A 16,509-nucleotide genomic window follows, 5' to 3' on the forward strand; every position below is an offset into this window, starting at 1 on the left:
TGAACATACCGCTGTATATCTGCATTAAAATGACCATTATGCGAGTTATCACATGTATTGTAGTAGAAAAGAGACCAATGAAATGAGGTGGGTAGTGTGTCCATTTATTTCACAGCACGAAGCACCTCAAATAATCCACTCCCTGTTTCCTCAAACAGTGGAATATATCACTTTTATTCACAGTGATTTTAATGTGGACATGTTTAGACAAGGACATCAAAACTATTATCTAACTTTAAAAGAAAACAAAGCCTACACGGAAATTCACAGCCAGCAATACGCATAAAAATAAAGCAGTGTCAACAAACAATAAATTGAGTAAAAAATAGAATTTAATCATTTAAATAGTCTGTCAAAATACAAACATTGATTTGAGCTTCTAAATAATGTTTAGTGGCTATTTCTCATAACTGGCAATGTTAAATGTACACAGCGGCTATACAAGGAAACAAGTGTTTTGGTAACTTATTGTATTGCTAATTTATATTAAATGTACACAGAAAACACACATGACTTTATACTCGCAATTGCAACACTGCAAATGACTCCCATTCCATTGGTTTCCTATGACCATCTTAACATGTACCTAAAATATACAGTAATAATGTGAAGACAACCTGTCTTCATGTAAAATGACAACAATTCCCTCCACAAATCTCTTACTGGTTAGTAAGAAAATAATTAGCTGTAACCAATAAAAAGTTGATCAACTTTAAGGTAGAAGATCTTTTGTCGAACTGCAAAACATTTAATGTATCCCAAATTGTCATTTAGATGAGCAAGTCAAAAAATCTGAAAAATTTGTCTTCTGTTATTTGGATTTTGGCATACTCTTACACCTTTCTAGCCTCACTAATCCGGTGGAAACCTTATTTTGATCCCTGTTATGACAATAGCTTTCAGAAAACGGTTAAGGAAAAAAAAGTATCATTCCTAATGTCCTAAATGAACATCTTAATCTCAATTTTACAAATTTATCAGTGTATAAATCCAATCTCATCACCACCTTAAAATCCTAGAAACAAACATGGAAAAAAATATTTTCTTAAATTTCGATGCACTATAAGCAGCACAAATACTGTACATTTGTAAAGAAGAAATTGTCACATTTGCTGGCTTCATCACCCTCCACTATAAATTGCATGTTGCTAGTTATATTACTGTAACTGTACATGGCTAAAGGATTAATGGCACTTTGGCCAATATACATACACGGGTTTCAGGAGAATCGGATTTGGACAGCAGATGCATTGAATGTGAAGCTCAAGACGACGGTCACTTATTTTGGAAGTCTACCATACAAAAAATTAATAGGGTAGGGCATGTAGTCAAGACAAAGGTTCAACACACAATGTTGCATATGTTGCATTTCTAGTTGCCCTGAGCCCATTACAGGCGCTTACAAGTTAAAGACACGTACAAACAAAGTAGATCACACATTGAAACGACTGATTACCGGTACTTTGCAATGCACTTCCTCACAATGCACCAAATCTTATAACAGCACATGGATGGAACAAGTCAGACCATTTTTCAAAGCAGCATGGCTGAGGTCCATAACAAGGATCAAGACGACAACAGAGTGGAAAACAGCACATGAGGCAGATGCATTTCTGTCCAACCTCAGTGTTGCCACCCCCCCCCCCCCACAAAAAAAAAAAATTTAAATGCATTTCTGTCCAACCTCAGTGTTGCCACACTCCAAAAAAAAAAAAAAAATAATAATAATAAGTGTACCTCATTGGTTACAAATGGAAGCCATTTTTCATGTGCCGACAGGATTAACAAACACAAATTATAATACCTTTACCGTCCAAGTAGAGGATTTTAGTGGCACACTTTTCATGTGCACCTCTCCTACATTATACATCTAAAAAGAATGCTGCAATATTTAAACCAGTGGTTCCAAACTTATCACATGCTTAGTTAACAATTCTCGGTATAGGGCTGCACAATTGATCAAATTTCACAATTTTGGCTGTCTGGATTAATCTGATCATCAGCTAAATTCAAAATGTGGGCTCTGATGCATATTTTACCAAACACTGTTTCAAACAGAAGTCATCCAACTACCAGGGAGCGAACACATGCCTAAATGACAAGTGAGCGCACCCTGAGCGAGAGAAGAAAGTACAGCAAAAATTAGAGATGAAGACCATCATGAAGAGCTAGACCACTGAAAGGGATCAGCATCCTTAGTCTGGACTTCTGGGCAAGTAATGTTCAACAAGATAATAGCATATTCACTTAGCCCTTGGTAAAAGAAAATTCATATACATACACAGAGCTGGGCAGACCAGCCCGGTCGGGACCCTCCGGGACGCCCATTTTTGGGGCAGAGGGCGGGGGGTGACACGTTTGAAAACAAGGGCTTGACTAAGCAAGGGTGGAAGTGGATTTTAGTCCGGCCCACTAATCGGCCCTCATGCGTGTGATGTGGTCACGAGGCGGCCAAATTTCATCTCAGCCTTCTCGGCGAAAGGCTTCTTTAGGCCTCTTTATATTCCGGCGCCGGCGCAAGCGACAACTGCCGCATTATGTTATCACGTGACCGACGCATTGTGCTGTGAGACAGGTGGCAACAGGTCTGCAACAAATGCCACGCACACATCAGGAATTGTTGCTGCTCTCATGATAAGTCCGTTATGTCACATGTTGCAATGACGTACAGTTTCCCCCGCTATGCGTTTTATGAATTAGGGCAGAGGGTCGAGGCTGGAAGGGTACTCAGGTCAAGGGCAGAGGGTCGCGGCCGTAGCGGCAAAAAAGGGTCAAGTGCCCAGCTCTGTACATATATACATACGTGCTAAAATTTGAATTCATTTGTAAGTTTCATTTTGCACTAAAAAGTTTAGTTAAAATTTACTGGTAATTAGGGATGTTCCGATCAGGTTTTATGACACCGATACCGATCATGCATGAGCAAGATCGGCCGATACCGTTTCCGATCACATGGAATATCTGTATATTTTTCAATTTATTAATGGTGAATGCTATTGCTATTATCTGAAAAAAAATGCCATATTATTGCTGTAATTTTGACAAAAATCTATATATATTTTCAAAAGCAGGAAGAAATACAAAACCGTTGCTGGCACAATACAATAACTACCCAGTCACAAAGATAACTGAAAAACCTACATTTACCAGCTTTGAGTAAGACAGTTTTTAACCGATCAAAATAATCAGCAGTCTCAAAAGACTTAATTATGCAAAAAGTCAAATAAATAACATGCCACCCAAATGTTGCATGGTTCAGAATATAATCAAAGTAGAAAAAATAGTCACATGCAGGCTTCACGCGAATAAACTATTCAATGAGTTTCCTAAATGAAAAGACTCAGGAACTTGTTTATTGTCTTGTGCAGACAAACTATCTTGTGCATTTGTCAAAAAGAAAAAAAGCCACTGTTAATCTTTTTGTGAATTATAAAATGATATAGTGGGTCTGTTGCCCACAATTGACCTACAATGCGTCTCGCTGTGGCAATAATGCCACTTATACTGCGCTGTGTCCGCCTTGCCTTTATTCAATGCAGTGAGCCTTGTAAACTCACCATAGTCTCCCAATTGCTTGTTGTTCAAATGTCGAATTAAGTTGGTTGTGTTGAAACTTTTGGCCATGTTCTCCCCGCGCGAGGTATCTTTTCATGGCATATACAGTATTACAAGACGCAAACTCCACACGCACAGCAGACAATGCTATCACACCATCTGAGCTGGGAGCGTTTCCGGCGGCGCGTTTCAATTGGAGTCAATGTAGCTCGCGCGGGCGGGCGCGGTTGCGTGCGGCGCGCCGCGAGTGATGCTTTTGGAGCGGTGGGACGTCGTTGCGTATTAAACAAATAAACTTTTTTGCCATTTCGTCTCACGACAGCCAATCAGCATCGGGCATGCTGCGTCACACACAGCCAAACAGCGTCCTGTTCACTCGCCGGCTTTTTAAAAAAAAAATCTTTTTTTTTTTTCTTTTTTACAGTTTTTCCAGTGGCTCTATTTGGCTGTGTGTAACACACCGCAGTGTACGGGGCACCTTGGCTGTGTGTGACGTAGCATGCCTGATGCTGATTGGCTGCCGCCAGGCGGAACGGCAAAAAAGTTGACTTGTTTTATACGCGACGAATGGGGCGAATGGACAGATTTTCGGTCCTTCACTCCGCGTCCCACTACTGCAAACGCATCAGTCGCAACGCCCCGCACGCGCCAACTACATTGACTCCAATTGAAACGCGGCGCCAGAAAGGCTCCCACCGCAGTTGGTGTGAACGTAGCAGCCGCGCCTCCGCAGCTAGCAGAGGGGGAGGGCCGCAACACGGCTGTAGGCTGCGAGGCATGAGCCGCGGGTGATCGGATGTTTCGATCGGCAATAAAAGTCTTTGATCGAATGTTCCGATCACGTCATTTTTCGTGAAAATCGACCGATCGTGATCGTTGCCCGATCGATCGGAGCATCCCTACTGGTAATAGTTGTGATTAATGATTAGGATTACAACACCGATAAAAAATAAAATCGGGATTATCATTTTGCCCATAAATGTGCAGCCCTACTCTCGTACCAGGTCCAAACCAGTCCATGGCTGAAATAAAATAAAAGTACTTGGGGTCCTGAGAGTGGAAACTACCAACCCATGACTAACTAGGAAGTAACTTATCACATGATCCATTTTTAAGGTGACAGACAATTCATCATATTGCTTTTAGCATATTGCGATAAACTTTAAAAAAAAAAAAAAAAACTAAACAAAACAAAAAAACTGCCTACAACGGCACTAAGTTATAGTAAATGAATGCACCCTGTGTACTAAAGTGGACCCTCAAGTCTTTTCCGGATATGTTATGGCTTTCACGAGTCACCGCTGCGTTAGTTCTAAAGTTCAAAAGCCACATGACTGTAGTCTGTTCTTGACGCCTTCCATGTTCTCCAGTGGTTATGCAACTGCAAAATGATGCTGCGATGAAACGTCACGGAGACCACGGCAAGTAACTTGGCATTCAGGTTGTATCGCTTCTCAGTTTTTGCCCACACAAATGTGGAACTTGACAGTGCTCACTGAAGCTTGACAGTTACAACTTTAGAGCTGGCACGGTCTTATTTTTAAACTGCGTTTCTTTTCCTCGCGTCGGCTAAAACAGAAAAAGAATCCCTTTTCTCATGAATAATTCTCTATTAAAACCTCTTTTGTGACAAACACTTCACCCACTCATAACGACTAGATTAGATCACTGTCGAATCTCTGCATCATCCTACGTTTGCTGCTGCGCCCCCTCTAGGGAGAGTCCATCATGGCTTCCAGCATCTCCAAAAATAGTTTGTGCATTGGTATACCACCGCGGGTCTTGATGCTGTAGAAAGTAGTCAGAGCTCGACCGGCGGTCTGCCGGAGTAGCGGCAGCGTTAAAAGGAGGCGACCGGCTCGCTGGGGGTCGTCCGGACGCCGCTGACACTCCAGCTCCAGTAGGGCCTGATGGAGGAGGTCCCGCAGCTTCTGCACAGCTTCCATATCCTCGATGTAAACAGAGTCTGACAGGGCGACAGGGAGGATGGAATGAGCCACTGTGTTTTGTCTCGCACCTTTCCACAACCTTTAGTAAACAGTGGATTGCATTTCTAAGTGACCTGCCGACTTGACTGTAAACTGCAATACTTCCACCCATACATGAAAACATGCAAAGCTCCTGTTACTTTTTTTTTTTTGTGGGTTGCTGGCTCAACTCTTGACAATGGAATTGTAATTACATCCAAACAAGCGTCTCTTGTGTTTTGTTTTGTTTTCCCCGTAGGGTCATTCACATTATCCAATCCAAACCAATATTGTGCTCGCTGCCATCTTAAATAACATTATTTAACATGTGCTTCAGTTGTAGACCAATGAATCGGACGGTTACAATATATGGTTTCACGTATCTTTTCAGTTGAACTTCCAGCTGAAACAAATTTTGTAAAAACTTCGTTAGCGTCACTAAGTTCACAACATAGTTTTACACTCACCTGCTGCAATTACAATTTAGTTTAAAAAAAAAAGAGCATTTACAAAACTTTATACTCGTCGTTTGTGGTTCTGTCAAGAGACGAGTGTTCATATGATCTGTTTTCAGAGGTGCACAACTGTTACCGTATCGTAACTTTGGGTCACCCTAATTTGCTGTGAGGGGTTAGAGCACGAGAAAAATGCCAGTATGATGACTCGTAGTTATTGCGTTGCAAGTCGTTTGATTTGCCCGCGAGCGGCTATCGGCACGACAACACAACGTTACTGTACCTGAGTTAGTGAGTGCGATGGCTTTTAGCATGACAAACTCCTCTCTGTCCACGTTTAGGGCACGGAAACGTCGGGCAAGTTGACTGATCGCCGCGTTTAGCTCCGTTAGGCCGGCAACACGAGACATTTCCTCGTCAAGGACAAAATCCTCGGCGAAGACAACCTCGTCTTCACAGCCAAGTGAGCGGTACGCTACACCCAGCACCAGCACCTCCAGCCAAACAGACTGTAGCACAGACATCTGGTCTGCTAGCGACAGAGACAAGAAGCCTGCGGGGGAATATAAAAAGCCAGAGTGAAGGTTGTGAATGTTAAGGAGGAAAACTGGCAACAGCCTCTAATTTGAACAACAAGTATTGGCAGCAGAGCTTGAGAGCGCCACATACTGAGATCCACTTGATAAGAAAGCCACCTCCGGCATACAGAATAGCCAACCATTCTCTGGCAGAATTGTCAGCACATTTACAGAATGAAAATATACCTCCTCCAAAGAGGTTGTTCTGCTTGCCTTTATTTGGATGGTAGTGAGCTAGTTTATGCAGAAAATCATGGCGCTGTTAGCGGTCTTCACCCTGCATCGCTTACCCGGAATGTGTTTGGCCCAGCCAATGATGACGACCAGCTCACGGTCCGCAAGGTCACAAAGCGTCGTAAGTGTGCGCTGGGCAGTGTCGGGCTGGAGGGGGTCAGGCATTGCAAACAACTTTTCTGGCTCCGCGACTAACAGGTGGGACACGATGATGTTTGAGGAACCTGTATCACAAAACAAAAACAAAACAAACCCCCCCCCCCCCAAAAAAAAGATTAGCACAGTAGTTACAATTTCAGTAAAAAAAAAAAAAAATATATATATATATATATATATATATACACACACACACACACACACACATATATATGCTCAGAATATAACATTTATACATTTTAAAGTACTGTGTCAGGCTAACAAAAATATTGATGAAAAGGAAATCCAAAATTGTTTGCTAAAGGAATGATTAAATACAATTATTTTTAAGAATATTACACAATGATTTGACTGGTATAGGAGAAGATAAGTTCAATCAGAATTCAGAAAACCGAAATATTCATTTTTAAAAAAACCATGGGCCTCGTTCTGTGAGGTGAATAATTGGTCATTTTGAAATAACTTTCATAAAATACAATGGGGTTAAATCAATTACTTGAAGCAGTATTCATGAAAAGGTATAACCTTGATTGTGTTGCACCTTATGGAGTGTGGGGGGGCAACTATAGTACAGTAGGTGGCACTGTTTTAAAACAAATTCTGATGAGTTTTGCCATTTTGTTTTGTCACGGAGTTTGTTAAGTTGTACGAAATAGCTTTGCACTTTGATGTACAGTAACGGAAATTCCGACAGAAAAAATACAAACCCTTTTCGTTGTCCTTAGTCAGTGATAGGGGGACACTCTGGTATGTCGCATTCTCCACTTCAGGGCGTCTTTTGTACTTCTGCCGTCCACCTCGGACCCTATCAAGACGAACTCCTGCACCAGGGCATATTAAAAAATGTTTTATGCGGAGAAAACACAAATATTAAATAAAATGCTAGTCGTGAAAAGCCATTTAATCTGCTTCTGGTTTCGTGTACATGCCGCTCACCCTCTTTCAGCATGCCCACTTTGAGGCACTTGGTGAAGCGGCAAGCCTGGCAAGCCTTTCTGCGCCTTTTGGTGATCTCACACTCATTTGATGCGGGACAGCTGTATTCAATGTTACCTTGGCGCAAGAACAGAAAATGTTTTAGTAGTCAATCATTAACACAGTGATAACAAATTGAACGAAAATGACCTTCAAACCATCACCAGAATGTAAAATGTATACAGTTTATACAGTGCATATAAAAAGGCTAAACAATTATGCCTTTGCAATTAAAATGCATAAAGGCATGTATGTGCTACAAACTAAAATGAAAACATTATACTGCATTTCAACAGGCGTTTTTTTGTTGAATTTGTGTGCAGATAAAGATTCAAATATTTGCTTTTGTAGTTTACGCAACAAAATCATCCCTCTAAAATTAATTTTTAAGTTAACAATAACACTGTCAGGCCTCTACTGTTTAAATTATGTATTGTAATGGCTCCACCTTGCGCTGTTCCGCAGCTGAAAATTTCAGCAGAACCAAATTCCAAAACTGGGGATGTTCCGATCAGGTTTTATGACACCGATACCGATCATGCATGAGCGAGATCGGCCGATACCGATTCCGATCACATGGAATATCTGTATATTTTTCCATTTATTTATGGTGACTGCTATTATGCAATATTATCTGGAAAAATGCCACTTACACTGCGCTGTGTCCGCCTTGACTTTTTTTATTCAATGCAGTGTGCCTCGTAAACTCACCATAGTTTCCTAATTGCTTGTTGTTCAAATGGCGGATTAAGTTGGTTGTGTTGAAACTTTTGGCCATGCTCCCCGCGCGAGGTACTTTTTCATGGCATATACAGTATTACAAGACGCAAACTCCACACGCACAGCAGACAATGCTACGTTCACACCAACTGCGGTGGTCGGAATATTGGATCAAAGCCTTTTATTGCCGATCAAAACATCCGATCACCCGCAGCTCATGCTTTGCAGCCTTGTGTTGCGTCAGGGAGCCTTTCTGCCGGCCCGTTTCAATTGGAGTCAATGTAGCTCGTGCGCGGGCGGGCGGGCGCGCGGGCAGGCGATCGGGGTTGCGTGCAAGGTGGCGCGAGTGATGCTTTTGGACGGAGGGACATCGTCGCGTACTAAACAAATCAACTTTTTTGCCATTTCGTCTCGCGGCAGCCAAGCATGAGCTGCCTGTGATCGGATGTTTTCATCGGCAATAAAAGGCTTTGATCCAATATTCCGATCACGTAGTTTATCACGAAAATCGAGCGATCATGATCGGTGCCTGATCGATCGGAGCATCCCTATTCAAAACATGAGAATTGAGTCCCCAAAAAAAAAAGTATTAAAATGTATCACCGTTCACCACACCTCAAAAATTAAATTGTGGGTTTTACACCATCTATGACCCAAGATCGGCCTGTGGGGTAATAATACTATGACGGTGTTTCAAATCAGGGAATACTTATCGAGAATTGCTGTCCGTAAACAGTTCATCTCTTCATATACAAGTTATCAACATCCAATGCAAAGTGACTTGAATAAAAAAATCCAGAGTTCCCTTTTCCGGGGTGGAATTCGTCTCAGGTGGTCTGATAAAAAAACAGAAACTGAATTTTTCATCTGTGGCTATGTTTACCCCCATGGCATTATATGGAGGTAAAGTTGTGACACATGCTACCAACAAATAAACATCATCTTGTGTTTATGCAACATGAAAATGGTAAATATTTAGCCTTCTGCATGTTACTGCTGTGAGCATGGCTCTCTGGTAAATGAACACCTACTAGTTGGCACTAAACTTTCATTGACAAAAACCATTGTGTCTTCACTATACTTTACTCAACATGCCAAAACACACACACACACACACAAAAAAAGATCATGAACTGGGGGAAACTGTTTTACAGCTCAAGCCGAATACCTTGGATTGTTCTCTTGAAGAAAGCTTTGCAGGCTTCGCACGAAGCCACGCCATAGTGGTAGCCTGAAGCCACATCCCCACAGACCAAACACAGCCTCTTGGGTAACGTGCTCAGGGCATACTTGCACCGCCCGGCTCCATTCCCGGTGGACCCCTCGTCTGCTCCGTCTCCGCTTTCGTCTTTGAAGTGGCAACGCAAGGCTGGTGTGTAGAGCGGCGGCGAGTAGCGTTTAGCGCCGTCTCCTCTGGTCTCTCCACCTCCGCTTTGAGAGGAGTCTGAGGAGGCCCCGCCGGGACTGGTCCGACCTCCCCCACCTCCCTCTGGACTGCTCGGTTCCGCCTTGATGTAAACATCTGACCGGCGATCCCTGGAAGACATGATGTCTACAGGGCGAGAAAATATACAGAGTAAATAACAGTATATTAAATCAATGTTACTGCATTGCAGTCCAATAGGTTAACTTGAACTTGACATTTTCATTATCATAAGGACGGCGGCCTCTGTGGTCAAAGTGTAAATGTTTCCCAACAGGGGAGACAGGACCCTGTCAATAGCCAAGCACCACTCTAGCCACATTAAGCTGTTATAAATTTCCCTACTGTGGGACCAATAAAGGATTATCTTATCTTCCTCCAACTATACTGATCACTACTAAATTACTTGACATAGTATTCGAGAGTTGTCACTGGTGTTAAAAAAAAAAAAAAAAAGCAGAGCTACACATAAGAGCTTGGGTTGTTTATGTACATTTTATCAGCTATTATTTTAAAGCCGTGGAATAAACGCATTGGATTCCGCTCAACTCAAAACCTTCCACACCTATTAAAACTGCACTGTCTTTAAGTATGGCCAGTGTGAAGTCTTTGTCACCGCCATCTCCGTAAATTAAAATAGCCAAGGTGACTGGATGAAGGTCACGCTGCTCGTAAAGCAGGCTCACTCTTCACTTTCCAGACGCATAACTAATGTTGTAATGTGTAAGGCTGTAAGAGTGCTGCGGCAATAACACGTTCCCTACTCTCAGTGCCTATAACTGCCTCTGAGTGGAAAAGTACAATTACAGCAAACACGCTTATTCCATACTGTACATGGGATATGGTGCAGAAGGACATTTCCAAAGCAAGACGTTACCATTAAAAATATGGTCAAAAGAACTACGAAACAGTTTGGCCCATATAAAAGAATAAGTATTTTCCATTTTTGGTTCAATGAATTACTACATGTAAATAGACTATACTGCTCATGAGTAGAGACCTACAAAACAGAATTCTTTTCATTTTATTGGATAAGCACGTCACCCTTTGAACATCCAATTTAAAAAAAAAAAAAGAACAGACTAATGTGTACAGCTACATCGTCTTGAGTAAGCTGTAGTAGTCTTTAAAGTGGTCAAATTCCAGAGGCTTGGGTAAGGGACGAGATACAGAATGTAATAAAAGCTAATGGACATATTATGGGGGCATGCAGGTGAGTTTCTATTTGTGTCAGATTGACAACACACCATTCAATAAACTACTATGCCAAATGAAGACAAAAATGTTGCAAAGAGTATGAGATGTGGTCCAACCAAAGTTTAGACAGGAAAAAAAATCTACCTATTCTATCTATTTCATTGGACGTTTTCAAAACAATATAGACACTATACCAATTAAACACGAGCCTTCTAATGTGCTTGCCTGTTGTCAAACAGGAAATGTTTAACAGTTGTTCTGATAATCCATCCAATCCCATTAATGACACTACAATTCCATGCAGGGTTGCCTATTACGCCAACACAGAGTGCGTTTCTTAGACGTGGTATTTTAGAAACAATTAGCGATGAGCCAAACAAGTCATTCATAGAAATGATCAATTTAGCCGTGGCGGTAGTGTGTCATATCACCACACAGAAGTCACATGAATTTATTTGGATGCTAAATACCAACAAGCTCCGGATATCATTCACAAATAGCTCTGTATGTTTTGCATATACCACCCCAGCAATAAATCCCTGCTGGTAACTTCGGTTGGAGTTTGACCCCTCAGACATGTGAATGCAGTCAAGAAGTGAGGGTCACTGCACACCAAAAGTGACTGTGTCCCACCAAAATGGATTAATCCAAATTGCAACCAATGTGGAATTGTGTTCAATCTGTCGTATGTGCTTTACCTTGTGCATCGCTGCACACACCGACATCTGTTTGGCACTGTGACGAACATCTTTATCAGAAAAGCCTTTTGAATCAAATGAAGTAAAGCAGTTTCACTGTATCTCACCCACGACCCAATTCGCTAGACGGGGGTTTAAACTTTCCATAGAACTACAATCGAATAATCAACCAACATGGTTAGCATTGGCTACCTTTTAAACGGGCAAGTTAGCTTCCATTAGCTAACTAGCGAGCAGTTGCTAAGGGTTCATTCACAGTGGCAAAGCTACATCCTCTACATCCCGAGATTTATTTTAGTCACCAACCCAGACTAGGCTACGTTTTACCTGATAGGGAAGACTCTTGTGGCACTTACGTCTCCCTGCTGGGTGCCACAATATGTTGCAGGTAAGAGTGAAAACCAGTGTCTCGTCTGCTTAGCTCTAATGTTGCTATGTGCCACGCTACGAGCTTGCTACCTCTCCCAGCCAAACAGCTGTTTGGTCAACAAACACTTCCCGGGACGATTACAGAAATCTGATTGCAGATTTAGCGTTTGACGCCGTTATTAAAGACATATTCACTTCCAAATGAACCACGTCGTCCAATTACATATCCAATTTTACATTGCTTAATTTGACTTAACGATGTATTAAAATTGTATGTACTAACGCGAGGACATCACCGATTGCGGTTTTAAGGAGGAAAATGGAAACAAACTACGAATGCTAATAGCGAAGCGTTCACGTAAGAATTACATTCATTTGTTTAATTACTGTTGATTACATCATTTCATGCTACATAACAGCGTCACAATTTCTCAAAGAATTGAACTGTAAACGCATAAAATGCGCAGCACATTCGGGATGGTGAGACGCTGCTATTTTAATCCTAAAACTCATTCATCTGTTCAGAAATATGGGGCTTTATGTGCGAGAAGGCTATTATCATGGACAGAAAGGGAATGATGTCATGGATTCTCTGAGAGAATTCATAACACTTACTAGTTAAGTGCCCAGTCAACAACCCCAATGAGGGGGCATATATGTAGCAGTGTCGGATTCATGAGGGAGCTGACAAATTCTCCCCCAAATACCACCCAGTGCAGCATTTCTATGCCAAACTTTATATAATTTTCAATCTGCACATACAGTTAGCTACAGAGAATATCCTGGCAGTATAAGTGCATGTTTCAGTACAAAAGATGGATGAGTGTTGGTTATTGACCAAAAATATATTATTAAACACATATTGAGCAGTCCAGCTTGCTCTAACGCCAACACTGATTTGCAGGGATAGGGATTCCTATTATAGCTTGTAGTGAATTAACCAGGTGTTTTTCATTCGAACTGCCACAATTCCCGACCATGTATGCATTTTTGAAGGGGAATGCAGTTGTTAGTTTAGAAATACAAATGTGGTTTGTATTTCTTTGCTTGACAGGCTGCATGCAACACCAATGAAATATATAGACCTATGCAATAAGATCATCATTACAACACAGGACATCAATTGGGTCTTTATATTACTTGAGAAATACGGGTCTGCTAGTGTTTGGACTGCAAACAATGCAGACCGTAACCTAACACAAATACCTTACACAATCATTTGCCAACAAACAAACCCCAAAGAACACAAAATACCATAACAATGGGAACAACAATAGGAACCCCTCAACTGTGACCTAAGTCCCCTGCTTCCAGTTCCTAGCTTTAAATTGCACTTTACTACAGAAATGCACCGTAAAGTGAATTGCATGCCCACAACTATCAGTAGATATGAAAGAGCATTACCTGTTTGCTGGACTGGAAGCCGATATGCAGTAAGTGATTGCCGCTATCTGCTGTAGGTTGTCGACAGCTGCTATCGGGACACCTGCAAAGTAAAATAAGGTTTGTACTGAATGGGTACATAGGTTTTTGTCATTGTTAAGTAAGATTTGTGTTTCATAAGACAGCAATCTTAAGTACAGTCATGAATTTTGCCACTAAAAACATGAGCAACTGTGAGCAGAGGCAAAGTATTAGCAAATAGAAAAGAATGTCACTTCATCCCTAAAACGTATAACACGCGGGATGTATTCAGATTTATGGACAAGACTCAACAAACCGCCCCCCTTATGCTGCGTGATACACTCCAAAGGTCAAAGTCACAGGAATGCTTCAAGGACAGACAGTAAAGCCAACACCTTGTCTCTCACTCGTACTAAGTTGGGAGCTGAAGTGTGCTCACAGCTTTGTCTGTCATTACAGTACCATACTTGATTGGTAGTGTTAATGCGAAAAAAGATCTCATAAATACTGTCATGCAATTTATTTAATATCTCATGTGAAGCAGACATAATCAGAATGCTTACACTGCAGCCAACATACTTAAACTCCATGTGTGTCAACTACAATGTCCTTCAGGCGAGACATTGTTTTCAAGTTGACTTGGCGGGTAGTGGTCAGTGTCTGTGATTATGCATCAAATAAGTGCATTTAAAAGTCATGTAGAGGTTTGTGCACTGTGCAGCCGTCAAGAAGAGCACCCAGGGGTGACCTTGCCTACTGATCTCGAACCGGTGAAAGGTTAATTGCCAAAGTGGATTATGCCTTCAGATCAGTGATCTCAATCCTAGACCAGCAGGCTTGGTTACATTCAGAGGTCAGTGTGCTGAGACAGGAAGTCCATTAACTCTGAAAATGTTAACTTTACTGTGGACTGCTGAAGAAGAGGGTAGTACATGCGGAACATGGAACATTTTATTCATCTTCATCTAAAATCAAATGACTGCATATTTTGTCCTAGTACAGTACATCTTGTTTAAATATTGTATTCAGGTTATCAAAGACATTGAGGCTTGATTGTGAAACTTTAAGGCCTTTAATGACGTCTAGAAAGTGGTGCTTTAGTGCACAGGCACAAGGAGGTGTGTGCAGTAAATTATAAACGGCAAGACAACTAAATGATCAATTCCCCAGCGGCTAGTGCCCCCTACCCCCAATAACGTGACCACGCCAACTTCACTCTGCACAGCGTGCATACAAATCAAGCTGCCGTGTGGAATAAAAACGATAGTACATGCATAACTCACGAATCACCACAATCATATATTTAGATTCTCACCGTTTATTGTGATACTCACCAGGAACAACAGAAACCGTTTTTTTTTTTTTAACTGGGGCCAGGCAGTTCTGTGGGACGAGCAAGTCCACTGTCCGTTTGAGGGGTTTGACGGCGCTGTTAAGCAGTCCGTGTTTGTCACACCTGACGGCGACTTGACCGAGGAATTTGTGATGACAGCCACCGGCGACACGGTCTTCTTCTTCTTCTTCTCCTGCTCCGTACCAACGCTGGTATTAAAATCCTCGCCTTCGACTCCCACAGCTGAAGCTGTCTTTAGTCCAATTTAAAATAAGGAAGTACTGCATCCTATTAGTCAAGTTCAGAACAAAATTCTGACGACGCTCGTTGCTAAACTTTTTGGGTTTCCTCGGATCGACAATGACCTTAATGGAAATTTGATTTTATGATATTTATTAGTATTATACATGCATTTGCACTATTTAGCGAATAATACAACTATAATTCCAAAGCGTTGGCTTTTTATTTTGATGTATGGAAAATCAACTTCCGGTCTTACCGGTTTTTTTTCTCACTAACTTCATTCTAAGTGACGTCAGACCTTGTCCCGTGCCTCGGCTCCTCCCGCTGAGCAATTTGCGTCTGCTTTCCCGTTTGCGTCTCTACGTACGTATCATCCACTAGCGTCATCGACTTCATAACGAGGGCAGGCAACTCCTGCAGAAAAAAAAGTAAAATTACACTTAGGACAGCAAGGAATTCTGACTAGTTTTCCTAATTTCTACAGATTTCTCCTAACTTTTTATTAACCTACACACTATTGCACTAAGCAACAATATGTACTTCCTGATGTACATAGGCAACTGTACGCTTTTCTGTATGGGAGCGCTGAGCACTTATGGAAACTATGCAGTCAGTCTTGTGACACTGGCCCCGTCACACTAGTGGATATGACAAAATGAAAATTCATAACCCAATACAGAGTTTGCATTGCAAGTATCTTAACCGTATCATTTAAATACATTGAAGTATTTTTCCAAACACTATAATGCTTTGTCAAGAGAAGGCTATAGCACTATTGTCTGCTTTATAAATTCAACAAAAAGATCGTATCTCGATTTAAAATGACATGGAACATGCATTGATGTACATTCATCTGTATTCGTGTTACTTAACCCCCCTCTCTGAATACCGTAGTTGCGTCAAAGGTGCGCCTCGTTGTGGTCACGCGTGAAATGGGCTGCGGGTGCAGGATGGTCGTGGCGCGCGCACACTAGAGGAAAAACTGACGGCGGTGTCATTGCGACCTTGAAGCAAGGTCATCGAGTCTCTACTGCAGACACTGCAATTCTGCGGGACTGCATCGTGCTGGTGCAGTGTGCATTATAAACCCGGCAAAACCGGTCCTGCTCCAGGCCTTATAGAATTACTGTACTTGAAATTTGCCTCAATCTATCTTGCCACAAGATGTACTAGAAGTAACTATACTATACATATTGTGAATG

At 41.7% G+C, this 16,509-nt stretch overlaps 1 protein-coding gene across 3 annotated transcripts; it reads right to left on the reverse strand.

Moving 5' to 3' along the window:
• Nucleotides 1-88: 88 nt before the first annotated feature.
• esrra (estrogen-related receptor alpha) lies at nt 89-15,439 on the reverse strand. 3 transcript variants are annotated; one of them, XR_015081858.1, is made up of 9 exons: nt 15,066-15,439; nt 13,732-13,813; nt 9,809-10,192; nt 7,882-7,998; nt 7,653-7,766; nt 6,846-7,013; nt 6,261-6,530; nt 1,685-5,521; nt 89-1,622 (listed from the first exon to the last, which is right to left on the reverse strand). XR_015081858.1 is itself a non-coding variant. In XM_086012511.1 (8 exons), exons 3-8 carry the CDS (start codon nt 10,185-10,187, stop codon nt 5,268-5,270), a joined length of 1,302 nt encoding a protein of 433 aa, XP_085868637.1. In that variant the 5' UTR covers nt 10,188-10,192; nt 13,732-13,813; nt 15,066-15,439; the 3' UTR covers nt 89-5,267. The 3 variants fall into 3 exon arrangements, 2 of the variants coding, with proteins under 2 accessions (XP_085868637.1, XP_085868638.1); XM_086012511.1 differs by having other exon boundaries at nt 89-5,521; XM_086012512.1 differs by lacking the exons at nt 13,732-13,813; nt 15,066-15,439 and adding an exon at nt 12,286-12,493 and having other exon boundaries at nt 89-5,521.
• Between the last annotated feature and the right edge of the window lie 1,070 nt (nt 15,440-16,509).

The sequence above is a fragment of the Filicampus tigris genome, chromosome 17 (assembly GCF_054856515.1).
Source record: "Filicampus tigris isolate MCC_2025a chromosome 17, RoL_Ftig_1.0, whole genome shotgun sequence".
In the NCBI taxonomy this organism is placed as follows: domain Eukaryota; kingdom Metazoa; phylum Chordata; class Actinopteri; order Syngnathiformes; family Syngnathidae; genus Filicampus; species Filicampus tigris.

Coding starts and splice junctions, on each gene's coding strand:
- esrra (XM_086012511.1), bottom strand. CDS start 10,187: ATGTCTTCCAGGGATCGCCGGTCAGATGTTTACATCAAGGCGGAACCG. Junction 7,014..7,652: donor GACTAAGGACAACGAAAAGG/GTTTGTATTTTT, acceptor TTTGTGATACAG/GTTCCTCAAACATCATCGTG. Junction 5,522..6,260: donor CATCGCACTCACTAACTCAG/GTACAGTAACGT, acceptor TCGCCCTGTCAG/ACTCTGTTTACATCGAGGAT.